The sequence below is a fragment of the Phocoena phocoena genome, chromosome 15, assembly GCF_963924675.1.
Source record: "Phocoena phocoena chromosome 15, mPhoPho1.1, whole genome shotgun sequence".
Lineage (NCBI taxonomy): Eukaryota > Metazoa > Chordata > Mammalia > Artiodactyla > Phocoenidae > Phocoena > Phocoena phocoena.
In genome coordinates, this window is record NC_089233.1 from 36,168,648 (window position 1) to 36,196,144 (window position 27,497).

At 57.6% G+C, this 27,497-nt stretch overlaps 1 protein-coding gene across 1 annotated transcript; it reads right to left on the reverse strand.

Annotated features, from left to right (window-relative positions):
* Window positions 1-843: 843 nt before the first annotated feature.
* KCTD5 (potassium channel tetramerization domain containing 5) lies at window positions 844-27,271 on the reverse strand. The gene is made up of 6 exons (XM_065892747.1): window positions 27,002-27,271; window positions 14,984-15,092; window positions 13,221-13,312; window positions 11,141-11,236; window positions 7,770-7,895; window positions 844-1,231 (listed from the first exon to the last, which is right to left on the reverse strand). Exons 1-6 carry the CDS (start codon window positions 27,254-27,256, stop codon window positions 1,202-1,204), a joined length of 708 nt encoding a protein of 235 aa, XP_065748819.1. The 5' UTR covers window positions 27,257-27,271; the 3' UTR covers window positions 844-1,201.
* Between the last annotated feature and the right edge of the window lie 226 nt (window positions 27,272-27,497).

Consider the following 27,497-nt stretch of genomic DNA (forward strand, 5'->3'; position numbering starts at 1 on the left):
CACAGGCAAGAAGCCTCTGGAAGCGTCTGGAACCAGACAGCGGTCGGTAGGCACAGCTCCCCTGGAAGCTGGAGGTCAGGAGGCAGAGCCGCCTGCCCGGCCAGGCCCCCCAGATGGACAGGACCCACGACCAGCTGAGGAAGGTCTGTTCTCAAAGCATGCGGACAGCGGTTTTCAAAGGAATCCCAGTAGCTCCGTCACGTCAGGGGGCAGGGCCCGTGCAGCCTGTGTCCCCACCGCCCCAGAAACGTCAGAGAGAACTGCATAGTTACACGAGAGAGCCGGCGAGAGAGAGATGTTTGTGATGTGCTGTAAACATCCAATTTCCAATGTGACCTGGAGTTTCAGCTCCAGAAGCCGGGTGGACAGGCTTCCCGCCCCGACCTCCATCCCAGGCGAGACCAAGGCACTGATGGGCGCCAGCTCCCCCTGAGCCCCAAGGTGGGTCAGACGAGGCAAAACTTGTACCTCCCTTTACATGACTTAACAGATCAGCCCAAAAGGCAGCAGCACTTTTAGGCATTTCTAAGAAGTGAAAGCACTGGGTTGTCTATCCACAATTGGAAAGAAAGGATGCAAAGGTCTCCCGCCTGGAAACTACAAATGGAGAAGCCTTGACTGTGCCAGGCCGGATCAGGCCAGTGGAGCCCAGCTCTGAAGGAGGACCGGGAAGTAGTGAACACGTGGAGGCTGGGAGAAACCACCAACCGGTCATGTCTGGGAGGCACAGCAGACCCCCTGCCCTGAGGAAGAGGGCCTGGTGCATGCCAGGGTGACCAGCAAGCACCCAGAGCCCAGGGCTGTGGTGCTGCGGCCACTTCCTACCAGCAAGGCCCAGGCTCTGTTACAGACTGTTTATGTAGCACCAAGAACGCTGTCCTTTAAATGATCTTCGGTGATTAAAGGGTCAGTCAGGAGCGCCCTGCCTCAGGCCCGAGCGGCACTTGTGAAAACCAAGCGGAGGGCCCTACAGAGGCGCCCGCCCAGGCAGCATGCCGCCTCTGAGTGGCGACGCCCGGCCTCGGACAGCTGGTCCTGTCTCTCACCACCCACCTCAGAGGCAAAAAAAGGATTCACACCCAGATCTCTAGAGAAATTGTCAAAAGCAGGTTTCTTCTCACGGCCAAGCTTCCTCGACATGGCAGATCATTGCATCTTGGGAAAAGGTAAAACGTCTCTTCAGTTGTCAACACTGTGTTCCTCACATCCTTGAACCCCGTTCTTGCAAAATCTGAAAATGCCAAATGCAGACAATGAGGACTCGGGCCCTGAATGGAAAGGCAGCCTGCAGCCGGGAGCTTCACGGCCCTGAGGCCAAGTGCCCTGCTTGGGGGTGGAGCCCACCGCAGGCCAGGGTCCGAGAACGGGGACCCCGTTGTGCAGGCCTAGCTCGCCCACCTCCAGGCCGCACACAAGGGGCAGGCCTCCCAGCTCTCCACCTCTCCACCCGAGCCTGACATCACCATGCCTAGGAAGTAGTGAACCTGTGGAGGCTGCGAGAAACCACCGAGCAACCACACCTGGGAGGCAGCAGCAGACCTGTCCTCAACCCGGCGCCTCCCGGGCCTCCTGAGACATGCGGCAGGGCTCCGGGGAGATGACTCCTCATTGAGGCCCCAAGGACTTCTGGGCAGCATCTCTCTCGATGGCCTCCTGAGGATGGGAGGCTCCCTGCTCCCAAGGGTGCCAAAGCCCACCTGGCGGTTTAACTGCCCACCGACTCCTGATTTTCTCTCCAGCCCAGCTTGATCCCGGGCAGAAGACACATGTGTGCAACCAGGGCCCCCTGGGCCGCCAGCCCAACCTGCCCCTCTTCTTTCTTCCATGCCCCATCATAAACCACGTCCCTTCCACCCTGCAGCCACACACCCAGAAACCTGGGCCCCTGGGATTGCTGTCACCCCCACATCCATACGTGCCAACTTGCTCCCCACACTGCCTGGCTGGGGTCACATCTTCTGTAAATGGACCACCCTCCTTGAGGGTGCCAGCCGCCTCCTTGCTACAGCCAGACAGGACTCTCTGGGACACACACCTGACCCCACTGGGGGACCCTGCCAGCCCTCGGCCGCCATGCTTGAGACTCTCCCTCCCACTCCTCCTCAGCACCTCGGAGCCAGAGCAGCGCCCCCACCCGGCCTTCCTCGCCACTGGAACCATCCATGCCTCCCATCTTCCCCCAAATCAAGCTGCGAGCTCCTCAAGGCCACAACCCCATGGGAGCCAGGGGAGACTTTGGAGCTGGCAAAGTGGGCTGTTTCGACACGTCAAGCGTGGCTACTGAGCATCAAGTAACCAGGACAGAAAGGCCACACGTCCCGGCCAAGCCCAACCATGCCCAGGCCAGTGCTGTAAGATGACCCTCCCTGCGATCCCACTGGCAGCGAGAGTGGCCTCCTGGGGGCATTTTCCACTTGAATTTCAGAGCTAAGAGAGATACGGCCCTGAGGACACTGTGTGTTGCTGAGCCTTGGACCCGGTGCAACGCGGGGACATGCCTGGAAGGGGCCCGCCCTGCTCATGCCAGGCCCAGCTCACACGGATGCCCAGCCAGAGTGAGGCCCTGCGGGCACAGGCAGACTTCTCAGGCTCATGGCCAGTGGCCACCGGCCCTGACTCCAGCTCACTGTCAGGGCGCTGTCCAGAACCACACGGCCCATCTCTCACGTCCCCCGAGGGCTTGTTCAAATGACTCAAGAGAAGCCCAAGCTCTCCAGGCTGTCCCCTGACGCTCCCCCATCCCTGTGGTTCCCCAGGCCTGTCCCTCTCTCTCTGACAGCTCCGAGGCCGTCCAGGAAGCACACCCTCTTGCCCGCTGCCCATTCCCCAGTAGGTGCACCTTCCACTGTGCTGGGGGAACAGCACCCCAGGCTGAAGGCCCCTCCTCAGGCCAGACAAGGACAAGCCCCTAAGCCCGCTCACTGGGAAAGCCCAGGAGGCCCCTGTCAGAGGGACATGGTCTGAGGACGTGACTTGGGGTGAGGGTGGGTCCCTACTCAGCCCTAGAGGACCCTCTGGCCCCCATGGTGCTAGTCCCAGCCCCAAGAAGGTCTGCCACCCTATCATCGTGGCTCTTTGCAGGGAAAGCTGGAGTTTGGGGGGCCATGAAGCCGAGAGCTGCTCACTCAGTGGGAGCCCAGCAGAGCAGACGGTGTCCGAGTTCACAGGCCTCAGTGGTGGAAAGGACAAGGCCCACTAACTACCACGCGGCCTGGGAGCGAGGTGACAGCACAGGAAGGGCCGCCCTGCCAGAGCCAGAGCCCCAGTGACTATCTCCTAACAAGGACAGAAGACCCCTCCTGGGACCTGTGACGGTCACGGCCTGTCTGCCCTGGAAGGAGCTCTCACTTGGGCTGCCGCCCACAAGAAGGCCTGAGCTGGGCCACAGGGACTGAGCAGGCTGTGCATGGCACATGGCACCCCCGCCCCCCGCCCCAACCCAGCGGGCCCAGGGGCCAGGGCCACACCAAGGCTGCCCTGCCATCAGCTCACCTCGCCCCTCCCACAGCCCAGACCCTGGCAGTCAGGGCCACTGAAGCGGCTCCTGCCAGCAGATGTGAAGTCTGTAACTGGGGGTGGGGGGTGGGCAGTGCTGCTGAAAGAAGCCCCTCCTCCCTCCTGGAGGTTGGCTCCTCTGTCCCTGCCCCCCCACCCCACCCCGTGTCCCTGGCTCCTACCACAGTTGACCATCAGGCCAGGCCAAAGTCAAGCTGAGCCCCTAAGGTGCAGTCACTCCAAACCGAGACGGGCCACAAATGCAAACTACCGCCTGATTTCAAAGACTTAAGAGAAGAGCGAAGTAAAATATGTCAGTGATTTTTTAGGTTGAAATGACAATATTATGCATGTAATGGGCTAACAGTATCAGCATCAATTTCACGCATGTTTTTACTTTCTTAACGTGGCTGCTAGAAAGTTTAAAACAACAGATGGAGCTCGTGCTGCACATGCCCTGGACGGCAGTGGTCCAGACTAGGGCCCAGCAAACCTTTCCTTAAAGGGCTAGGTAGTAAATACTTCAGGATTTCCGAGTCAAGAGGTAAAGCTGAGGATATTATGCACTCATTTAATCACCAGAAAAATAACCACTAAAAACGCAAAAGCCATTCTTGGTCTGCGTTCCCAGACCAGACCCATAGCCAGATGTTGGCCTCTCAGCACGTGGCCGGCCACAGGCTCTTCCCAAGCTCCTCACCTGCAGGGCTTGGCGGGGAACCCCTGCATGACACCTGTGCCCTGCCCTCTCTGGGCCTCACTCTCCCCTGTGCAATACGAGGGAGCAGACAAGGCGCTCCCTGCTGATGGGATCCTGGCTGAGCCACAGGTTTTTGACAACAAGAAGGGCCAGGAGGCAGCAGGGACTTGAGGAGCAGCGAGGGGCTGAGGGGGCGTCCACGGAGCCTCTCATGACAGGGCAAACAGAAGGAGGGTCCCCACAGACTCCTCTCCACCAGCACCCCTAGTCTGAGGCATGAGGGAGTAGGGTGCCACAGGCTTTGGTGTCGGGATCAGGGCCCACTCTCTGTGGCACAAGCTCCGACTCCTTGGCCCTGAGCCCGTGGGTAGACTGGTGACAGTGGGGAGACTGGCGGGCTGGGGGCTGCGTGTCCCTAGGGGGCGCAGGCCCGCGTCCCTGCTGCTGGCACCCATGGCAAGGAGGCCCTTCCCAAGCCTGACACACACAGCGCGGAGGTGCCTCAGCCAAGGTCCCAACCCCACCCACACGGGCATCCTCAAGGGGACAGACAGCCCCGCCCTGAGACAGACTGGCTCCAGTGCAGATCTATGCGCTGGCATCTACCATGGAAGGTTCTCTGTCAACTACAGGCATGAGACAGACGCAGCGGAGGAGGGGCTGGGATCAAGGAGACTAAGGTAGGTGGTCAGTTTCAAGGGCGCAGGCTCACCATGACATTTACACTTAATCTGAGTCATTCCCTTCGTGACCCGTGTCCTCGTCGTCACTCTGGCTCGGCACCGGCAGGCGGCAGGGAGGAGAAGAAGAGAGGGACCGTCAGTGCAGGGCGAGGCGAAGAAGAGAGGGACCGTCAGTGCAGGGCGAGGCGGGAGGCAGCAGAGGGAAGCCCACCCAGACAGGCCAGGTCTCCACGGGACAGCAGAGAGCACGGCGCTCAGGAATGGACCTAAAGTTGTGCTGTGCGGCGAACTACAGGCCAGCCTCGTCCAGATCACACTGTGGGGGGAAGCACGACGTCCCTGGGCCCCAGCACTCCCGAAGTTCCAGTTTTCCTTCCCTCTGTGTTGTGAAAAACTGAACCTTGCCCAAACAGAGGTCTGGCCTTTGCCCTTGGCTCCTGGGAGGTCATGACCTCCAGGACACACCAGTCTGACCATGTGATGGGGGGGGTCAGTTGGCTGGAGGACTGGAGACTGCAATCAGGCACATGGGTGATCAACTGTTGATCAATGGATCAATCATGCCTACGTGACTGAGCCCAGTAATATCTCTGCACACGGAGGCTGGCGGGGCACCCCCGGTGGGCGGTGCTCTGTGCACGGTGCCACGCATCCTGACTGCACAAGGAGCACCTCTGCGACATGAGCTCCACGTCTGGCATACTTCCTGGCCTCTGCCCCACACACCCTCCCCTGGCAAGTTTGAAATCCCCCCTCTTTCTGTACTTCCTGTAATAAACTGTAACTTTGAGCAAAACAGCCAGCAGTGAGTTCTGAGTCCTCCCAGCAGATCATGGAGTAGTAGAGTGGTTTGGGAAGCCCCTGAAGTTGGGGCTGCTCTCAGTGGACTGGTCCCCTCGCTGAGTTGCCCGACCCCTACCCGCTCTCTCCTGTCACTTCCACCTCAAGACACGTGTGTGTGTGTGTGTGTGTGTGTGTGTGTGTGTGTGTGTGTGTGTGTGTCTGGCCCGTGCTGTGGGCACCCAATGAGCAGGTCCACAGTAGTGGACCCAGTGTCCTCAGAACATGAAGTACTGCTCCAACCAGGCTGTGCACAGGTGTCCCCAGATCATGACCCCCAATCCGGCCTCAACACTTTTCCATGGCTTACAGAGGCCCTGGCTGTGCTCCACCTCCTGGGGAGCTCCTGCCACGGCCCCAGTTTAGAAGCTGCTGTTGCTGCCACACTCCAGAGCCAGGTATTTCTGGAGAGACAAATAGGGCCGCACTTTCAATGGCAAAGGGATTTGGGGTCATGAGTGGAGTTCTGTCAGCACAAACGCATCCCTTCTGCAGCTGAAAAGCCACCCGAGGGACATGAGCTCAGGCAGTTGCCCTGGAGAACTTGGCTATGAGAATTTTTCAAGTTCAGAAATAAAAGTTTCTAAATATAAGACAACTTGCAAAAGAGCCCTGCAAATGCTCAGAGAGGTATGGCTCCTCGTGAGGCTGGGGGCTCCGGGAGGTGGGGTTGCCTCCTACCCTGACTCAATAGGAAGCACGTCCCCAGGCATGGCACCAGAACCCCTTTGCTCCCGGCCCATTGCGGGGACCTGCACCAACCCCCACGACAGCCTGTCCTGGGCAGCGGCGGAACAGCCCGGGCCCTGCACTTGCACCTGCAGGCACTCTTGCAGGCCAGGGGTTGGGGGTGGGGGTGGGGGCAGGATGTGAGGACTCTGGAGGCCCCAGGGCCTGGACAACTGCCCAGTCGTGCTGGGGTGAAAGAGCTGCCTCAAGCACCAGTGGAGGATGGCCACCACGGGAAGACCAGCGGGCGAGGTGAATCTGCCATCCATTCCCAAGCCCATGCCTCCAAGGAAGACCCTGAAAGGCTCACAGGGGCAGTTCTAGGCAGGTAGCAGCCAGGGTGGCACCAGCCAAGAGTGTGAGGAAGGCCTGGAGCCCCCGGTTTAATGTCATCAGTTAAAACCTCGCTGGCCTTGTCCACACTCACTCAAAACACCCTCTGACAGCATGCCAGAGCCTTCCACCAGGGCCGCCTGTGGGCCCAGGACACACAGGCTGGCTGCCACAGAGCCCCTGGGTCCCCTCAGAGCCGGCTATGGGGCTGTCCAGGCACCACCTGACTTGAAGGTCCAGAAGTCCTGCCCAGGCTGATGCTGGACTCTGCAAGGACAGACACATCTGGAGTCACCGACCTCAGGAACAAGCCCAGAGGAGATGCCACTGGAACCTGTCACCTCCAGGCAAGGGTAGCAGCTGCTCCCTGCCACGAGGCTGCCCTTGCGCTCCTCGGGAGACAGAAGGGCCAGATGTCCAGCAGGGAGCTGGTACAGTTCAACAGGAACTGGCCTGTGCCAGGCCAAGGCAACACTCCATGGAGTCTCAAAATCACACATCCTGCCGGATCTGCTCCGTTTACAAACCAGCACAACTCCCAAGCCTGGGATGGGTGTATCCGAGGCAGGTGCCACCAGGAGGCTCTGCCCTCCAGCCTCGACGTCCCCAGTACCCAGGAAAACAGCCCACAGTGGCATCACTCAGAAGCATAGCCCCCACTGGCAGGACTGGAAGACAGCAACACTTCCAGGAGCAGGCTAGCGGGTTAGAAGAGGTGAGGGCAGAAGGCCTGGGCTGTGGGAGCCACAGCATGTTCAACAACCCCGCGCTCCACCACTCGCGTCCCGTGGACATCCGTGTCCTCTCTTCCAGGACTCTGCTTCTGATATGCCAGGCGAGAATTATGTGATGATGGACAAGCAGCATGAGGCGAGCAGGCCGCCAGGAAGCCTGCATGGCCAGGAGCGCCGCGACGACAGTAAGAAACAACACAGCAAAGGAGAGAAACCCAGCCCTGCAGAGGGCACTCGGGCCGCAGCCTCACCCACCTTGGCCTTCTCACTGGGCTCACTGGTCGTGCCATACGGGGAGTTGTGCAGCTCCTTGGAGACCACGCAGAGGAACTCGGCCTGGTCTTCACTCCCGTAGTTGTAGGAAGAGCCAATGCTGACCAGCTGGGAGGAGAGAAGGCCAGTGGGATGTGGGCAGAGAGCCTCACACACCTGGCTCAAGACCAGCCCCCCGCCAGGAGGGAAACAGCCTGCAAAGACCCCCCAGCAAAAACGGCCGATGCTCAGGGAAGCTAAGGGACAGGATTCAACCAAGAGACTTTAACGAACTTACTGAAAATAAAGTCCCTGAACACCGACACTCAAGCTCAGACGCACCCATACACACACACCACGTGCAGGACAGGCCTCCTGTGCCAGCACGTCCAAGCTCCTCTCAGGTTCCTGGCTGGGTCCAGGGGACGCTGAGTGACCCGGGGAGGGGAATGCGACGCTGGAGTGGGCATCAAGCGGGCCAGGCCCGAGAGCAGGCAGCGGGGCGGTGGCACTCTGCTCTGCCCATAAGTTGTGCCCTCCGCACGGGCTCTGAACACACGAGTGTGAGCACACGCCCACACACATGTGAGGGCGAGTCCCTCTCCAGGGAAGCCAGGACCAAGCCTTCCTCTCACTGGGGCTACTGACTGCGAAGGGGCATAGGAGGGCCACAGCAGCTCCGACAGGCTCAGGGAGAGATGCCGGGGCTGTGGTTTCCCACACCTCAGCCACAATCTCAGTCTGGGTGTGTCCACGCCCATGGCCCTGCAACCCCGGGCCTCCAGGTCACTACTATAGCCACACAGGAGCTGAGGTCCGACCTGCCTGCTCCAGCTTAGCCCAGAGCCACCAGGGACTCTGTGTTTAATCAAAAGAAAAGCACTAAAATTGTAGTGAGCTATCAGTGGCACAATTATCGAGGCAGTGCCTAGAAGGCCCTCCATCTTTGCCTTCTCTACTGATGGAACTGCCCACGGAGGAGAGGCCAGGGGCGGGAGCGCCACGTGCAGTGACAAGGACACGGTGAGCACCGCCGAGTGAGGGAAGTGTGCAGAGCGGTGCGGGCCGCTCTGGGAAAGGAGAGGAAAGCCCCAGGGCCAGCATGCCCACCCTGTCTCTTTGGTGGAGAGAAGTGGATGGTTTTTAGAGGTTATGGAGGGAACTGACCAGACCCCCTGAGAAACTCATCCCTCCCACCCTTCCCCCAAGGCTAGGTAGGGTGCCCACCTGTCAGCCTCTGCCAGAGATAACACTCTGGATGCTGGGGAATGGGGTCCAGGGAGTTTGTGTTTTGTGTACACATACAGGTATTTGTTTTCCCAAACGTGGGACTGATTTTGCAGCAATGCTGTTTTGTAATTTCTTTGTAAACCTTAGGCTTTTCAGTGGGGGTTAGATGGCTAACAAAGCGAGAGTGAAATAAAGAGTTGAGGACGGGGAGGAAAAAAAAAATAAAAAGGTCTGTTCTAGGAACAGACTGGAAGGCTGTTCTAGGTTCATAAATGCCTCTCAGAGACAGACCTGCCACCTGCGGACCTCAGGGGTGCCCGGCCCTGGGTGCAGATGGAGCAGCGCATATGCAGCCACTCATAATCAGGTCTGCCCAGGGACCACATCCTCACGAGGCGTGCAAGCCTCTCAGAACCTGGCTCTGGCCTTGTCACTGACCACTGGCCAACTCTGGGTTCAGCCCCATCACCTCGTGGGGTCCCAGGCTCCGGCCCCTCTTCCCCTGCAGTTCTGGCTCCTGTTTCTAGGAAGCAGACAAGTGAACAAACGTGACCCTGGTTCTGGGGTTTCTCTGGCATGAACGGGGGGAGCACGTTCCCAAGGGAGGAACTGGGCAAAGCGGGTGAGACTTGGGGAGAGAGGAGCTGCTCTTTGCTGTGGGTTTGGGATCCGCCCAGAGGAGCTCAGGACAAAGCCCCTGAGCTGGTCTCAGGGAGGATATGCCCATGCAGGAGGCACGGGAACCCCTTTCCCTTCCGCAGGAGCCACAGCGAGGGTGACCTAGTTCACGGATCCTGAACCAGTGACCGCAGCTCCTGTCTCCCCAGCCCTTTTCCAGGCTGCATACCAAGGGACAAAACGAGGGGCGGTGGGAGCCTTCCTTTTCTTTGTGAGCCTGGTGTGACTGTGCTGGGGTCAGGGAGTGAGGAATGCAAATGTAACCACGGGACCCCACCGGACACCCTCCACACCCCCGCCCCAGGGCAAGGGCAGGGCATCAGAGCAGCCCTGCTGGCTACGTCTCCGGGTGGAGAGTGGGACACAAGTGCCGACTGTGCCTTTCATGACATTTCAAGAGGACGCCAAGCATTCTATAGCCTGATTCATTATTTCAAAAGACCCATAAGAAAGGGTAGCCTTAATTAGGAGGGATGCCAGGGGACCCCATGATTTCCCACCGTGGACAGAAAGCTGGCACCAGAGGAGGCTCTCAGGAGCCAGAGGGGGTGGGCTGGGGTCACAGACCTGGTCTCCGCCCTTCAGGACCAGCGCCCAGGGCTTGGGCCGGGCAGGGTCATAAGCCCAAACCTCAGAGTCTCTGCCTAAGACACACAAATAGCGACAATGAGCTTGTGGGCAAGGTACCGCCCACTCAAGAGGACATCCTTGCCGTGTTCTCAGGCCCACAGGTAACGGGCTGCAGTTCCCCAGGACGAGAGGCAGCATGCCCACAGAAACACCAGAGCGCTGTGGACAGAGGGCGGTGGGTGGGTGGAAGAGACTTGGCTCTCACCCCTTCTCACAGGCGTCCTAGCAAAAGCAGAGCTGAGGAAAATGAGGGGCATGGCCGAGCCAGAGTCAGCAGCACTTTCCAATCAAGGGCAGGATAGGGGGCTGGGGGACTGCAGAGCAGCCCCAAGGGGAAGGGCATCTATGCCAGCAGCAGCACAAAGGAGCCGGAGCCCCATCTGCTCGGCCAGCACGGAAGGGCCAGGAGGGGCCAGGGCGGACAAGGGAAGGGATGGGTGCCGGGGTCATGCCAGGAGGCACTCAGGATATCGACTCTACACACACACACACACACGCACACGCACACGGAGATGTTAGAAAAAAGCACACAGAACAGTCCTCCCACAAAAGAATGGGCGAGACTAAGAAAAATAACTGCAGAGAGAATACTAGGGAGGTGGAACCCTAAGAACAACTCTTGCCGCTCCCCCCATCACCTGTGACCAATCTAGTCAGGACTGGTACAGCTGCTGCTTGTGAGACGTGCTGGAGACATGATGGGGACCCACGCTTCCATGAACTGTAGGCCGCCCAACACCTCATTACTGGTCCCGGGGGCCAGCTGACCTGAGGACCCGAGCAGGGCCTTTATAATTAAAAGATCCACTGTGCTGCAGGCTCAGGGGGTACTTTACCTGCTCAAACTTCCAGCCATCGGACATGGTGGAGACCATCTGCGTGAGCTCCTCCTCCTGACACTGGAGCACACGGTACACGTGCTTCACTGGCACCTGTGAGAAGGGCCACAGGTGAGGGCAATGCTCATGCCCCGCCCCCTCGCAGCCCCGCCCCACATGCCAATTGGGGATGGCGACGGGGGCCCAGGCGACGGGAGCCCAGGGGAGGCCTACGGTTCCCTTCCACCTCTTGGGCCCAGGTCGTGATGCCTAAAGAAACCCCAAAGGCATCCACCGAAGAAGCAAAACAAACATGCTGGAACAGCTGCCGTTTTCTGCTTTCCCATCCACCTCCAAAAATATTTCCATTTCTGAATTCCAAAATAAAATGAGTCATGTTCCTGAAATCCCAAGAGCACCTGTGGCTAGATGTGAATACACGATGACAGCCATTCCTGTGCCTTGGGGGAACCACACAAAGTCTCTGAACTAAGGGGGTGCCTTGAGAGCTAAGCAGGACCAGCCTCAGCCCTGCTCACAGAAAAAAGCTCTCAGACACGCACAGCAGCTCAGACAGGAGCCCGTGGATCTTCCGATCCACTCACCCACCCGACCTTCGCTGAGCTATGCTCCAAGCTCGGCTTCTGGCAACACCGCAGGGAGCACTGGCCAAAGGCCTGTCCTAATACAGCTGCCGCTCCAGCCGATACACAATGTGTCAGTGATAGGGTCACAGCTCGAAGTACATGGGTCACCACACAGCCCAAGTGCTTTCATTTGTGAAACAGTGGAGGACACTGAGCACTGCTCAGCCTGAGCCTGCTGTGAGGGGGCCTTGCCAGCCTGTGAGGGGGCCTCTCCCACATTCACCATGCAGGGGGGACACAGGCACAGAGGGCTGGTGCCAGCCCAGGTCACAGGGTTCGTAACCAGGGGGGCTGGGCGGAGGGAAAAGAGGCCTCAAACTGGCCAGAGATGACTGGGGAGCTCGTGGCCACATCTCCTGCCCCCTCCCCAGGCCCCTCCCGCTGTCCCGATGGCCCTGTGGCTCCTGCAACAGGGAGAGGGCGGGAGCTGTGTGGTGGGTGGTCCCAGCCTCCCACGCCGTCACCCCAGTGTGCCCTCCCCTGGCCCCTGACCAGCCACTCAGAGCGGCCAGGCTGTCAGCAAGCCTCTTCACAAAGGCCAAGAGCTCCAGCTCTGGGCCTGCCGGGTGCCCAGCGGAAAAGCCCGGGGTGGGTGGGGGGCAGTGAAAGGGTTTTAAGTGGACGGAGACTCTTCATGTAGTCTGGCATGAAGCTCTGAGAGAAAGTGCACTTCACAGCAGCCTCCTGGCAGAGGGAACCCGCCAGGCAGGGCCTGGCGCTCTACTAGCAAGTGCAGAGCTGGCACTGCAACAAAGACTAATGCCTAGACCCTCTGGTACCTCCCTTCGTGGGAGGTGCTAGACACAGCCCATCTCAAACAACACTGGCCTAATGGGCAGCAGAGTGGCCATGCTGGCCCTGGCACTGCTGACCGTGCCCAAGTGCAAATGGGTCCCACATGGGGCTCTGCACCATTGGGGACACAGTCCAGCACAAAGAGTACCTATTGAGCCCATCCTTCCTGGTAAAAGCCAAACTCTCATCGTGCCTACACACACCTACAGGACCCCCACCTCATCCGTCTGTGCCCAGCTTGCCGCCAACTCCCCTGTGCTGTCCCTCCAGTCACACTGGTCCTCTGAATGGGTTGAGTACTCAGCTACCACAGGCCCTTTGCACTCGCTGTGCCCTGTCTGCAATGCCCTCCCTGAGACGGCCACACACTCAAGCCCCACAGAGGCCTCCTGCTCTCCCTCTGCCCCCTCCTCACCCTCACTGGACCGTCCTCCTCAGCAGCTGCTCATCGTTCCCCACTGGAGTGGGGCCCCCGAAGCATGTGCCCTGTGTGCCGGTCAGGGCGCCAGCTGACAGCACCGCGGGAGGTGTCCAGAGGGCGGGCCACAGGCACCAGGACAACTCCAGAGGAAGCCAGTCAGCAAGGAGGGAGGGAAGTGAGCCGCGCCTTTATGCCAGGCCTCGGAAGGTTCCTGCACCTTAGTCACCGGTCTCACCTGTGATGTTCTGCTGTCTCGTTCTCTAATTTTGTCCTTTACAAGTTTTATTAGTGAGGTGATATTGTAAAATTCTGCTTCCTCCAACACCCCTAGAATAAAGAAAAACAACTATAATTCCCACCAGATCAAAGAATAAACGTTGTGCCTCTGCCCCTCAGTGGACCGGTGGCCCGTTCTCAGCCCAGCCCACCGGAAGCCCCCGGCCCCCGTCCTGCCATCCTACAGACTCTGCAGACACCGCTGGCTCTCAGGGCCCCCAGGGTGCACACGGAGAAAGGGCACGTTTGTGGACACACGTCTGGCCCGCGTCCTTCCAGGTGACCTGCTGGGTGCTGAATTCACGCCAGGCCCCCGGGACGTTTCTCGGACAGACCCCCTCCAGAGCCTGCGGCCGTCTGTCCCGGGCTAGCGGCCACCTCACATGGGTCCCTGTGTCACTCAGTCAGAAGACAGCTGGTTGAGAGGCTGCTCAGCTGTGGAACTCCTGCCAACTTAGGAACCCTTTCCTGCCGTTTGCAACGGCCCCAATTTAGGGGCTCTGAACGGCCAGGTAACTCTGAAGAGCGGATCGGAGGGGTCCTGCCTCGGGGCTCCTCATGGGTATTCCAGAAGGTCAGGCGCATGCCTCCTGCCACCATGCCTGGTCGTCCCAACCAGTCTGCACTCTGCACAGCGGGCCCTGGCGCTAGCGGCACCGGAGGCTCGGAGCCGTGGACTCTGTCTGACCCTCAAGCTGCAGCCTAATGAGGTCTCAGGGACTCAGCAGAGCGGGTGGTGGGGCTGCCACCGCCCAGGCAGACGTCTCTCTCTTCAAGGCCCCAAAGGGAGGTGCACCTGGCACGTCCCATCTCAGGATGATGCGGGGCGACGTCCTATCAACCCTTCCCTTTGGATCCAGGGGTGGGGACTGTGGGGCTGTGAATAAGCCCTGGAAGCCTCAGGATAAGCACTTTGGCCTGAAGGGCCAGCCTTCTACCATCCAGACGCTCCAGGCGTCCCTCGTGCTCTGAGGGGCAGATGGGAAACGGCACCCGTGGGGGCCTTTCTCCTGAAAAAAAGCACTGCATCTGAGGCTGACAGAAGACAGGTGAGTGAGGCCAGGCAGCAGGGGCTTGATCTGTGGCAAGTACCACATTTGCTTTCTAAGCAAGTCATGCTGGGAACAGTTTGCCTAAAACTGTACAGCTGCACACACAGAACACACGTGCGTGCACGAAAAAGACGCTGCAAAAGAAGATGCAGACACGCAGTCGGAGGAGCAAGAGGGCCCGGAGAGAAGGAGGGAGCAGGCTCAGCTCAACAAGCAAAAGGGAGAGAGCCCTGGGCTCTCAGCACCGACCGGACCCTGAGCTGGGAGCCATAGCACAGCAGGCATCTGGAAACGCAGGAAGAACTCAGAGGGGGTTCTGCCAGGGCTGCCCCAGAAGGAGAGCAGACTCGGGGTGACCGACACCAGGGACCCCCGGGAAGTGGCGGGCCCCAAGCTGTGTGAATCAAGGCAACCAGAGAGCAGCGGGCCCCAGGGAGGAGCCCCACCCTCAGGGCACCACCAACCGGACACCTGAAGGAGGGAGTGGGTTGCAGTCCCAACCAGCCCCCACCCAGCTCTGGATTGTCTCAGCTTCCTGGAGGAAGAAAAGGGGAAGAGGCAGCACCGAGCAGCCCTGTTCCCTCTGAGATAAGCATCTGTGAGGGATGGAGCTGGAGAGCAAGGGAGGGCCCCCCCCACCTCCCCGATCCTGGTCCTGCCTGCGACTCACCTTCCTCGGCAATGTCTTTGTTAATGACCAGCTTTCCGTGTCTCAGGTAGTTCAGCACAGGCCCAAAATAGGTGGGGTCTCTGTCGATTAAATAGGCACCTGTTTCATCCTACAAAGAACAACACACCAAGGTGAATCCCAGACAAGAAAGCGCAGTTCCCACAGCTGGCCCACAGCCCAGCCACAGCTAAAGGGGGTTTTGGAGGCTTGTGGACTGTACGTGTCTAACACACAACTGGAAGGATCAGCATTTATGGCACTTTAGGGAACCCCTAAGCAGTGTCGCCTGCTTCCAGCCACCTGCAGCCGTTGACCCTGATCTGTCACCACTGCAGGTGAAGCCAAGTTTAAGCTCTGCTGCGTCAAGGTGACCTCCCTATTTACTCTGAGGCAAGGAGATTGTGTACAAGGCCTCTTTCCTCATAGCTCCAATAATTCCTTTCTTTCATCCTTTTCTCATTTCAGCAACCGTCCCACAAGAGTAACCTGACACACTTTTCCCCATGGGATGCTCTCAAAAGCGGGACTGATGCCAACAGGTCAGCATCTGAAAGACACCGCGACCCAGGCCGCTGCTGCTCATTTTGGGGCTCCTCGCTGGGCAGGACTGGGTAGTCAGAGGCTCATGGAACACAGCTTCATTTTCTGTTGCCAAGTGACCCTAGAGCTCCCCTGAGACTGCTGACCACTGAGGAGGCCTCCCCCACAGCAGCGCCCCCTCGGGGTCCATCTACAGAAGGCGCTCCCTCCACACCTGGGCAGGCCCTGCTTCGCCCCCAGGGCCAGGGCCTTTCTGAGTGTTAGGGAGCCTCACTGCCCACAGCACACAGCATCAGGCATCTTGGCAGGGAGGTGGTGAGGCGGAACCCCCTGAACCTCTTGGACATAGTGAGCCCATGGGCCCCAGAGCTCACTCCCACTGGGAGGAATCTCAACGGTGAAGCGGAGTGCTGTGTTAGGGCCCCCTTCTCACTCATAAGCATCAAATCTGGAATTTTGTGTAATAAACCTGGTGGCTTCAAGGGTTTCCTCCTGAGTCCACAAAGCTGTAAAAACCTGCTCTCCTCAGATCAAATCCGGATGTGGGGCCAGCAGGACCCAGAGCCTCGCTGATGGGTGGGCAGGCCCCGCTCAGCCCAGAGCACCTCTGCCCCTTCCTCTCTCCCACAGGCCCTGGGTGCTCAACCCAACCTCCTGCCTCGATAGGCCACTGCCTGGTCCCCCCATGGGCTTCCTGTCCCCCAGGGCAGCATCCAACCACACATAGATCCCCAACTTCGTCTAAGGAAGCACTGGTCAGATATTGTCCCAAGGGATCCTGCCTCCTGGCCTGGCTCCTCAGCCCTTTCTCCAGACTCCCTAGACCCCTCCTCTTCTCCAAGCAAGGCCAGAAGACCCCTGGGACAGGCTTCAGGAAGAATGATGCTTCAGCAGCCTCCCTACTGGTGAAAAACAGCCGCCATTTCCTACAAAGGGGCCGAGGTCTGGAAAGAAAAGGATGGAGCTGCCACAACACGGAATCCAGGGGCTCTTCCCTGCACCTTGTGGATGAAAAGAGCCCAAGTGTGACAAGTGCAGATTGCCAAGCTCAGGAATTATTCATCGGCTCACTGCTACCTCCACAGACAGCTGGCAGAAGGTCGAGAAGGAAAGATCAGACAAGGACTGGGCTCATCTCCGCCCTCAGGACACCCCAGGGAGCCTCCCTTGTCACACGGGGCTGAGGCCCCACGACGGGGCTCAAGGCCATGCCACCGACACACTGGGTATCTCGCTCAGCACTGGGAGTGGGCAGGAGAGGAAAAGGAAGTGACCCAGGCCTCCAAAGCCTGGAGGGATGGGGGATGGGACAGAGAAGGAGGGAAAGGAGGTGAGCCCACAAAACTGTGGTGGTGGCATGCCCAGGGCCAGGTGAGAGGGCCACCGCCCAGATGCAAAGGGACCCCAGACCAAGCCCTGGAGAGCACTGGAGAGCCAGCGATGGGGCTGGGCCTCCAGACACCAGGCTGACCCGTAGAAGGGCAGGGGTGGGAGGCCGCTGAACAGGGGTGGCTTTTTCACTAAAAGGCCACATGGCCAATGCTCCGAAGGAACTCCTACCCAGGCCCAGCCCTCAGCTCGGCGCACACCAGGCCAGGCTCGTGGCCCCATCTTAGGGTGCCTGAGGTAAGGCCCTCTAACCCCGGGGGGCTGAGGACTCCCCAGGAGGGACTGGGGATCCAGCACCCAGGCTGGCAAATGCAGAGGTAGCAGCAAGGGGCGGGGGGACAGCACGCCCCCAGCAGCCTCCCCAACATGCTCCCACCCATACCCTGTGCTCAAAGGCAAGTGGCCTCCGTGCTCAACTACCCAGCCATCCAAGGGGAGGGGCAGGCTTGTCGCTGCGTGGGAACCCCTGCCTTCATAAAAGGAGCAGCCTCACGGATACATCCAGAACAAGGCCAAAGAGTCCAAGGTGTTTGCTGCTAACTGGGCTGGAGCCCAGGCCCAAGGGTGGAAGAGCAAAGAGGACCCCACCTGCGTCTCAGGGTCTGGAACCCAGGCTTTGTATCCACCAATAGACGTTCCTGGTGGCCCACCCGGAGAACAAGAGAGGCACTGGTCCCTGGAGGTGCTGGGAGCACAGCTGGGAGAGAGCTGGCACCACGGCGAGGGGGGCACAGAGCCACAGTTGGAGGGAGCATGGAGGTCAAACCCCTGGGGTCCAGGCTCACGCTCAGCTACTCAAGGCGCATTGCTCCTCTCTCCAGGCCTCAGCTTCCCCATCTGTCAAATGAGATACTCAGCCAAGAGGAGGCCGGGGGCCCTTCTGGCTCTAACGGTCTGTGTCTAGTCCAACGTCTCTTCAAGGTGACAGAGCTGGGCTCGTGACCTGTCCTGGGGGCTGGGACAAATTCCAAGGCAGAGGAAGCCACATGCTCTGGCCACAGAGATGGGGAAGCACTGAGCCAGGAGACTGAAGCACACACCTGGCCGGGCCCTCGGAGGCCTGCGCCTTCCACGCCTCCTCCCCGGGCAGGAAGCGAAGGCAGTGCCTCCAGTGACACCCTCCCCCCCCACCCCCCACCCCCCACCGCACAGTCCCTGGCTTATCTTAAAAACCCGTGTGAAAACCTAGAGGAGGCCATCCTGGGCACTCAATCCACACATAGGTTTAGAAAGCTGGGGCCGAGCACCCCAGAAAGAGAGGCCTGGGTGCTGGGCATCCAGACCTGCACCAGAGCACTGGCTGCCCACAGCTGGGCACCATCCCCCCATCTCATGCCAGCTCCCTGGGTGTCCCAGGACCCGCTGCCTGAGCCAGCCTCCAGGGCACTGGGGAAGCTGGAATGGGCTTCAGTTGGGACCCTTGTCACCCCATGCTTCTCCCACATGGTGTCACCAGCTGAGGGCAGGAAGCTCAGTCCAACAGCTGCCATGCTGGCCCCAGCAGTGTGGCCTTAGCACTCCCTCCCGGGAGGGAAGACCCACCCACCTAGACCTGGAAATGCAGGCCCATGGGGTGACCCTAAGATACTGAAGGTCAAGTGGCCATCCCCTAGCAGTGACAAGCCCACCCCTCCAGCCCTGCCACTGCTAAGCAGACTTCAGGAGGCTTCATGGCAGCTTCCTCCATGGACCCCCACAGGGTTCTCTGGCCCAGTTTCTTCCTGTGGATTTGTTTTGCTCTGATGGGCTTCATTAACAAACAAGGACGAGGACTTCCCTGGTGGTCCAGTGGCTAAGAATCTACCTGCCAATGAAGGGGACACAGGTTCAATCCTTGGTCCGGGAAGATCCCACATGCTGCGGGGCAACTAAGCCCGTGCGCCACAACTACTGAGCCTGCGTGCTGCAACCACTGAAGCCTGCATGCCTAGAGCCCATGCTCTGCAACAAGACAAGCCATTGCAATGAGAAGCCCGCACACCACAACGAAGAGTAGCCCCCGCTCGCTGCAACTAGAGAAAGCCCACACACAGAAACGAAGACCCAGCACAGCCAAAATTAAAAGAAAGAAAGAAAAAGAAACAAACAAGGCTGAGACTCTAGGGTTAGGAGAGACTGGGCAGCAGCATGTTGGGGCGGCGCTCTCATCCTACAAGGAGTGCCGGGGGCCCCCAAATTCCACTGGGCTTTATCTTGGACAACAGCCCAGAGGACCGCAGACTGACTCTCGTTTAGAGGCACCCAGGCAGGAGCTCTGGAGGAACACCGTCTTCCAGCACCTAAGCCCGAGCAGCACTGGAGAGTGTACGCGTGCCGGCAAGGGCTGCCTGCACACTCGACTGTGACCAGGCTGCGACTGACACGGGCACCAGGGCCCTCGGCATCTCATGTTGCTTGTGTTTGTAAGTGGCCCTGGGGCCTCCATCCTAAGGCAGAAATAAAGAAAACTACAGAACACAGAAAAAGAGAAAATACCAAAACATCCCCAATTCAGAAGTCTCAGGCTCACTTATGCAAAAGCAAAGAGAGAATGGTCTCTGTGACACCCACACCAGCAGCGGAAGGGGACGCCCGAGGCTCGGCCACTGGCAGCTGTGGTAACAGCACCCCATCCATCACCTGTTCACGGGAGAAGAACCTTGTGATGTGCACTTGGCATGGTCACACTTACAAAAGGCAGCAAGACACGAGGATCTCTCTCCTCCCTCCCTCTGTCCTCTCCTCAATTTATATAACAAGCGTGTGCTACATTTATATAGTGGCAAGGCTTGAGGTTTTTGGGTTTTTTTGTAAAAGAGCCAGAATTAAGATTGCTTGCTTGACAAATCATTTTCCTCTATTGACTATCCCCACTTCTCACTGAATCTGCATTTGACCTACTTGTGCTGGCTTTTAAAATATATATCTACCGTAAAGGCATAAAAGAGAGAAATGCTGGACTTAGCTCTTGAATATTTAATGCAGGTCATGCCCGTCAGGTTACACACTGTTTGCTGGTGGCTCACTGACACCCAAGTTGGCCGAATCCCACTCCAAGGGGGCCCAGTCTCCGAGGCCGAGCTGCTGGGCTCCAGGGAACTGTGAATCCTGCATCCCTGAGCCTGTGCCGCAGAGGGAACGCCCTGGCCACGGCCAGGAGCACCTTGCCCGCAGTCACTTCTCTGAGAGGAGCCAGCAGGCAAGACAGCCACATCACATGCTCTCTGAGGAGACCCCTGACCTGCAGTCCCAACATGGACAGAGGCAGAGAATACGATCCTAATTAGAAACCCACACAGCCCCACCCCGTCCACTCCCTTCCGAGCAGCCCAGCAGCCTCAGCCCTCGGTGGTGGTTAGGAGGCAATGCTCTGACAGGGCCGCTGAGGTTCTCCTGTTCGCCTGTGCCTGGACCTCACGTTCAAGACAGATTCGAGTGCACTGCGCGGCGAAACATCGTGGGTCCAGGGCGGGCCCCCCACCCCCTTGATAGAACCGTGCACATGGCCTTGAAAACAGCCATAAGGAACAAGGGTCGAGGAAGTCAGGCTCTCAGGCAAGGCTGTAGACGGAAATGCATTCTGTGGCCACGTCTCACTCCAGCTCCGTGCATTCTCTGGAGAGGCCTGCACCTGGCTCCTTTCTATCACATTCCCAACTTCCACAAACACACGAGGAAATGGAACATGAGAAACACACGGCCACTGGAGACTAGAAATGCAAAGAGTTGAGTGTCCCAAGCTAAACGCAAGATGTATTCTGTCAAATTTCCCCATTTGAAACCTGAACGCAAAAGCATAGAATTTTCTGTACACAAACATTTGCAATCAACATAATTAGAATTAATTTTCACTCTGAAATTATCCATTTCAGTGATTCTGTTTCACTTTAAAACCTTCACCTCTGCCCTCTTTTCTCTTTTGTTTTCTACAGTTTGTCAAATCCTTGACCTAGAAGACGCCTTAGACATCACCAATTACAAATGAGGAAACAGAGGCCCAGAGACCTGTCCAAGCAGCGGATGTGCAGAACTGTGCTGACGTGTGTGTGGCAGTGCTGGCTGCTTCTGACTTAGCTTTCCCCATATAAGACCCTACGACGCCCTGTGTACACCTGGAGATCGGAAACCCTCCAGCACACACAGGGAATAAAGGAAAAGCAAGAGCTCTGGGTCATTCCCACCCTCAGATCTCAACCAGCACCTAGCTCTCAGGGCTCTGACCCCCGGGTGCCTCCCAGTCTTAGAATGTGGCTTAGAAACAGAATTTAGGGTGACATAGAGGACTCAAACGAGGCTCACTAAGAAACAAATGCAAGAGGACGTGTGAAAGGACCCCAGCACATGAGGATCCTGGTTATTCTCGTAGAACAAACGTGCTTCAAATTCACCTAAGGTGGGGTTGTGGGGGGTCCCACCAAGCTCCACGAACAAGCGGAGATGGCTCACAGGGACCGTTCAGCTCAGCTGGACCAGGGCCCACTTGGAGCAGATGCCACATCAACTGTGCAGGCAGAAACAGGCATCGGGCCACCCCAGGGTGTGGGGCAGTCGTGAGCAGGATGCCATGGGTGGACCTGCCAGACGGAGAGCCACCCGTCCAGGTCTCAGTGCTATGAACATCTCTGTCACAAGGCAAGGGGGCAGCCATCTGTCTGAACTTCTCAGGTACTTCCCTCCCTACAGACACTCCAGTTACAGAACACCTGCACATAAATCCCCTACAGATGCCACACTACTTAGCTTGGTTGAGAGAGAGAGAGAGAGAGAGAGAGAGAGAGGTAGAGAGAAACTAGGAAGTCAACTTGACGCGGAAACAGGCAAAAACCACGACCGCCTGGGAGAGAAGCACCAGTAGGAAGAGCCCAGGGTCCCTGGCCGCAAACCTCCCCACAGTGGTTCTGCCAGCCTGGAGGCGAGGCCCCCTCCAGGCCCAGAGTCTCCAGTCCCCTGGACACCAGTCACTCAGCTCAGGCAGGCAGGACATTCTGCAGCCAGGACGCCCCGCCAGGGGTTCACACCACGCCCGCTGCTCCCAGGGGTGCCCAAGCCCTCCCCAGCAGCTGCCCCACAGCCACTGCCCTGCTGGCTCCAAGGCAGCCTCTGTTCTCTTCCTACGCTCGGCCCTGCCGGCAGACAGGTGCAGAATTCCCCCTTCCTTCTCGCTGGGGCTGAAGAGCAGGCCCACGGCTCCGCTGCACCCTCGCCCACCTCCCCTCCTCACCGAGGACTGCCTGGCGCCCAGCACTGCCTGCCTCTCCGTTACCTGTTTCGAAAGACCTACCTTGGCCTATGTAGTGGCAGTGATGGGCTGGCCCAGCTCATCACCTCCAGAACCAGCCCCAACAGAGCCTGACTTGTAACACCAGGCCAGGATCCTGGAAGTCCAACTACTGAGGAAACTAAAACCCACAGAACATAATTCGGATGACGAGGAAAGATGAACGGTACACACCCCTGCTCAGACGCCTCCCTGATGCGAAGAGCCCATCCCAGACACACATGGAGGATGATACTGAACTCTGGAGCTGTGTTCTCCAGGCTCGAGGGCATCAGGTTTCTTGTACAATAACTCGATGGCTGCCCAGGAAGCTGTGCCCCTCCCCCCTGGCACAGGCTCCAGTGCCCAGAGTTGGGAACCGGCCCTCCAGGGCCTGTCCTAAGAAGTGTCCATCTGGGAAGCAGGGGGCACTGAAGGGCCCAGCTTCCACACCCCACCCTCTGAGGCCGGCCCAGCAACCAGAGCTACCTGCCAGCAGCATGAGGTTTGCGGCAAGTGAGGGAGCGTGTAATAAGTGACAAATAGGAACAAAAACAAATTCTGAGGGGGACAAAAAAGCATTCTTGGTACATTCTTTCTAAAAACAAAGTACAAAAGTAAAATAAAGACTACTAAGAGCCATCTCTAATTCCTGCAACGATCCGGCACCAGGCACTGTGTGGGGGAGGGCTCATATTCCTCAGCTTCCTTAATTCTCACAACTCCTCCTCTGTGACTCTGCTCAGAGAGCTACATTAACTAACCCCAAATCGCAGGGCAGGTTAAGTTGTGGGTGGAGTCGAAGTCAGGCCTGAGTCCAAAGTCTAACTCGGCCACCATGAAAAATGCCCCGTACCCCCAACACCCACATCCCACCAACTCCAGACCGGAATGTGCTGGGTGCTCGGCAGTCTGGGGAGAGCACCAGTGCTCGAGGTGGCCTGCTGGCACCCTGGCCACACAGACCCCTCCCTGGGTGCCACACAGAGTCAGCTTCTCTAAAGGACTTTAAAGATTCCTGGCCCAATGAAAGCTGTCCTTGAGCACCCCTGGAAAGCAGCCATGTGCACCCACTCCAGGGGAACGCAGCCACAGATAAGCCATAAGGAGCTGGCATCTCTGGGTTCCCATAAAACTCTATTTGCAAAACCAGGCAGGTGGACCGCAGCTTTCTGACTGCTGCTCGAAACCAAGACCAGTCACTGTCCTGCTGGCCAAGAGCAAGTGAAGGTTGCCCGTGCGGTCGGGGGAAAGAGGAACTGCTCTTCAGTTGACGACCACCTCCTCCCAGCTACCCTCAGACGGCTGACAGGGGGACAGCTGATGGCTGTGTCCGATGTCCCGAACAGCTCTCCTCACTAAAGGCAAGCCCTTCCTCAGGGCTTCCCTGCTCAGGTCCAAGGGGTCCTGTGGAGAGGTGACCATGGCATCCACGGCGAGTGAACCCCCACTGCACTGGGCCACCACCTGCCCAGGGCCTGAGCCAGGCGTGGGGTCAGGGCTGAGAATATGCTTGGAGCCAATCCTCAAGTAAAGCGTGAGACAAAATGCACAGTGGCTCGGGACCCCCACTCCTGGCCTCAGACCGGAAACCCAGCCCTCTCACTGGGGCTCACAATGCTCTCAGCCTTTCACCTCTGACTTAGTCACACGGAACATAATCTGCCGTTTCACTCTAAGTAATCCCCACTTCTCCTGCCAAGCGGCTTAAAAGATAGTCCTTCCACCCACACCCCCATCACTTAGCCCTGTCTGTAAAACTCCTTTCACTATCTTTCTAATCCTGAAACTCTAGCCAATACCAAGTACGCTGGGGGTAGGCACAGGCAAAGAACTGCAGAGGACATGGCATGTCATCAGAAACACCTCGACGGCCCCACCCCTCAAAGACCCATCTGATGCCACCACATCTGCAACCCCCAAGCCAGGACAACGGCCCTGTTGAAGGGCAAAAGCTCATGTGAAACACACAGTTTTCTCCAGGCCTGGCTCAGCTGCAGAGACTGAACCCCCCCACCCCCATCCCAAATCCCACTTAATCTGAGTGGTTTCCAACCACCAAGTAGTATTTCCTGTTTCCCTTTTATTCCTAAAGCATCTCCACACTGAAACAGGGACTGATTCAGCTCTGAACAAACTCTAACCTGTTTTCAACAATGCCACTGGGCCAGGTACCATGGAATACAGAGAGATATAACCCAAATGAATCACATGTCGAGTATTTACAAAGCACTTCTGGGAAGGGGTGTTACACCTGGCCTGCCCCTGATGGAACAGGGGAGAGAAAAATGACCCAGGATACAGGTGAACAGATGCCGAAATGAATAACACAGACACAGCCCTACTGGGGAAGCACCAGAAGGAAGTGAGAATTCACACTTGGGCTATCTACAGAGAGAACTTCGTGGCAGCAAGGGCCCCGAGTCAGAACTGGAGACAAGAGGGTAAGGGTTTAGCGGCTTGGGGCACCGTGGGCACTGGGTCCCAGTTACAGCCCAGCTCCCCACCCCCCCTAACAACCAGTCTGTCGGCTATTTAACAAAGCACTCCTCCAGAAAAATGTTCTGACACCACCCCTCCCACAGAGCTTCATGACTGAGCTCCCCGCCAGACCTTGTGCGTTTAACAGCAAGCTCCAGGTACTCTCCCAGTGAACTCCAAACCCATCAGGCTCCTGAAAGATTCCAGATCTTCCACTTCTTGGAACTCCTCCCCCTGATCTCCCCACCCAACCCCGACCCAAGCACTACTCTGCAAGCCCAGGTGCTCAATGAACAGGAGACAAATGCCCAGCAGGAAATCTTCCACCAGGTGCGTCCAGCCCTGTGAATATCTGCAAGGTATCCTTTCATCAATCTCAACTATGCAGTCAGGGCTTGGAGATTTTTACATGTGAATCAACATCCTGTTTCTCTTCCATCACATAATTGCTAGCATCCCACTCTTCCAAACACCCCTTTCCCTCCACCCTCATCCTCAGATTCCTCACTCAAGGTTTAACTACCTAGGAGTGAATCTCTGGGACACTCTTTCACCAGAACCAAAGGGGGAAAAAACGAGGTAAAACACTCTACGACCATGACTAACGGGAATTAGCATTACTCCTTCTGGCAAATTCACATCTGTGGCTAAAACTAACCCATATTTACTATCAACTATTTTATGAGACAGAGACTGTATCTGCTGCATTACCTTTATGTTCTAAATTTCAATTTTACAATTGGGAAATCAAATGTGGTTAAGTGGATGACGGTGAAAAAAAGCAACTTCAACATAGACATACTCTGATAAATTACCCTCCCCAAAGGACTACTATACAGTAAAGCATTTTTTTAAGTAGTCTTGAAACAGTAAAGACTTAACTGGGCAAACCATAGTTAATCAGCTCTGAATAATTGTCTCAGTGCCAAACAGGCAGCCATTGCTTCAAAACAGCCCAATGGACAAGAGCAATGTAAAATCGTACTCAATATACAAAAGAGAAACCCTCAAGTAGAAATGCAAGTGAATGACCACTAAGGCTCACTGTTTAAACAGAAAAACAAAACAGTAAAACATACACCCACGCTATAAAAGGAAAATCATAGCTAACAAAAGCTTATTTCTATCCTGGAGATGACTGTCATTTTCTGGGAGGTCAACTCTCTAAGAGTGGAGAGCTTGGTCAAATGAGCAATGGAAACAGCTGGGGGGGTGGGGGGTACCAGAGCGCTGGCATCTCAAACCCTGATTTCTACCCATGACTGGTGGTTTTGTGGTAACTCGAGTTCTCGTTTCCCAATCATAAGGTCATGCCACACAGAGGATGGTCTGTGTCAGGCTTCTGGATCTTGAAGAGGGATCTGAATCTTTCTGGGAAGCCTATGCCTGGCAAATGCTGGGCTGGCAAGGCACAAAGCCAAGTGCAATTATGTAGGCTCGAGTGAAAGACACAGGAAAGTTAGAATAAGGTTTGTGAATTGCCTAGGATAAATACAGGTAACAACTATTCTTCCAACAGAGCCTTTTCTGAGTTTCAATGCTGTTCAGCTCCAGAGATATTCTTCAGCCACACAAGTCTTGTAAAGGTAACAATCAAAATAGTTTCTAGTATCATCTGCACAACAGTATGAGCATTTAATCTGATGAAAGGCAATCAGCAAACCAAGCTAGAGATTCCTATCCTTTTGAGAGGGCAATAGGAAAACTAGGTTAATTAGAAAGCAGATTGAAAAACATTTCCTATTTTGCCCTTCCTTAACACCCCTAAGCCACCCCTTAATATGAGCAACATTCCGTTTGAAAAATCACTCTATGGACGGCACTTTCTGAGAGTGCTGAGTGGGTGCGTGTTGCGGCTGAAAACGATGGAGCACCAACTCTCTAAATGCAAGTCACTGGGAAAGGCAGGCCACCCGTGTCAACCCCCCACACCAACGTTAAGTCAAACGTCTGGAATGTGAGAAGATGAGAAGAACACCAGGGTTCTCGGATTCCAGAGCCACTAAGTACACTGGGACAGAGAAGAGGTGTTCTCACACCAGGGGCAAAACAATCTGGGGAGGAAAAGAAAGTAGATCCACAGCAGAGTCTGGGGTCTGCAAAACCTCCTCCACCGAAGAGCAGAGAGGGCGAGACAGAGAGACACCCCGAGGTGGACTGGCTGGGGATCTTCGAGGGTGGTGGGCGCCAGGGCGCCATCCTCTCCTTCCCCGGCCCAGGACAGGGAGTCGGGGGGCTCGGGTCGAGCTGGTGACGAGGGGAGCGCGGGGCTCGGAGCCGAGGCGGGTCTCCTCAACGTGGGGCAGGGGGCGTGCGGCGGGCCGCCGACCAGGGCGGCCCAAACCCTCCTGGCTGGCCCGCGCGGCACTCACCTTGTCCGAGTCCAGGTCGGGGTCGGCCTGGCACAAACGGTACAGGAAGGATTTCGGATCCCGGCACAGTGTCTGCCGAGTGGTGAGGAAGTAGGTGCCGCCGACGTTGAGCCGGACCCACTTGGACACGCTGCCGGGGCGCTGGGCCAAGGCGCCGAGCCCCGCGCTACAGCGGCGGCACAGGCTGGTCCCCAGCCCCGCCCCGAGGCCGCCCGGGGCCAGCGGCAGCAGCTCGCAACGATTCTCCGCCATCATCCCAGCAAGCCCCGCCACAGCTCCTCTCTACCGGAAGCGTCCGGCCTTTAATACAGTCCTCCGAGCTCCGTCCCGCCCACAGGTCCGCCCTCGTAAAGCGCCCACCCCGATGTCACGCGGGAGGCGGAAGTTCAGGTCCGGAAAAGCGGCCGGCCGTGCCACCTTCCGGCTGAAGCCCCGCGCGGAGTGGTCCCATGACGCCGGTGCGAGCGGGCCGCGGCGGAGCCGCGCGTCGGCCTCT

Excerpts from the sequence above, each read along its gene's own strand:
- KCTD5 (XM_065892747.1), bottom strand. The coding sequence starts at position 27,256 with ATGATGGCGGAGAATCGTTGCGAGCTGCTGCCGCTGGCCCCGGGCGGC. Across the intron at positions 7,896-11,140 it reads ATGGCTGGAAGTTTGAGCAG|CTGGTCAGCATTGGCTCTTC; the intron begins GTAAAGTACCCC and ends CTCTCCTCCCAG. Across the intron at positions 1,232-7,769 it reads AGCCCAGTGAGAAGGCCAAG|ATTTTGCAAGAACGGGGTTC; the intron begins GTGGGTGAGGCT and ends TGGCATTTTCAG.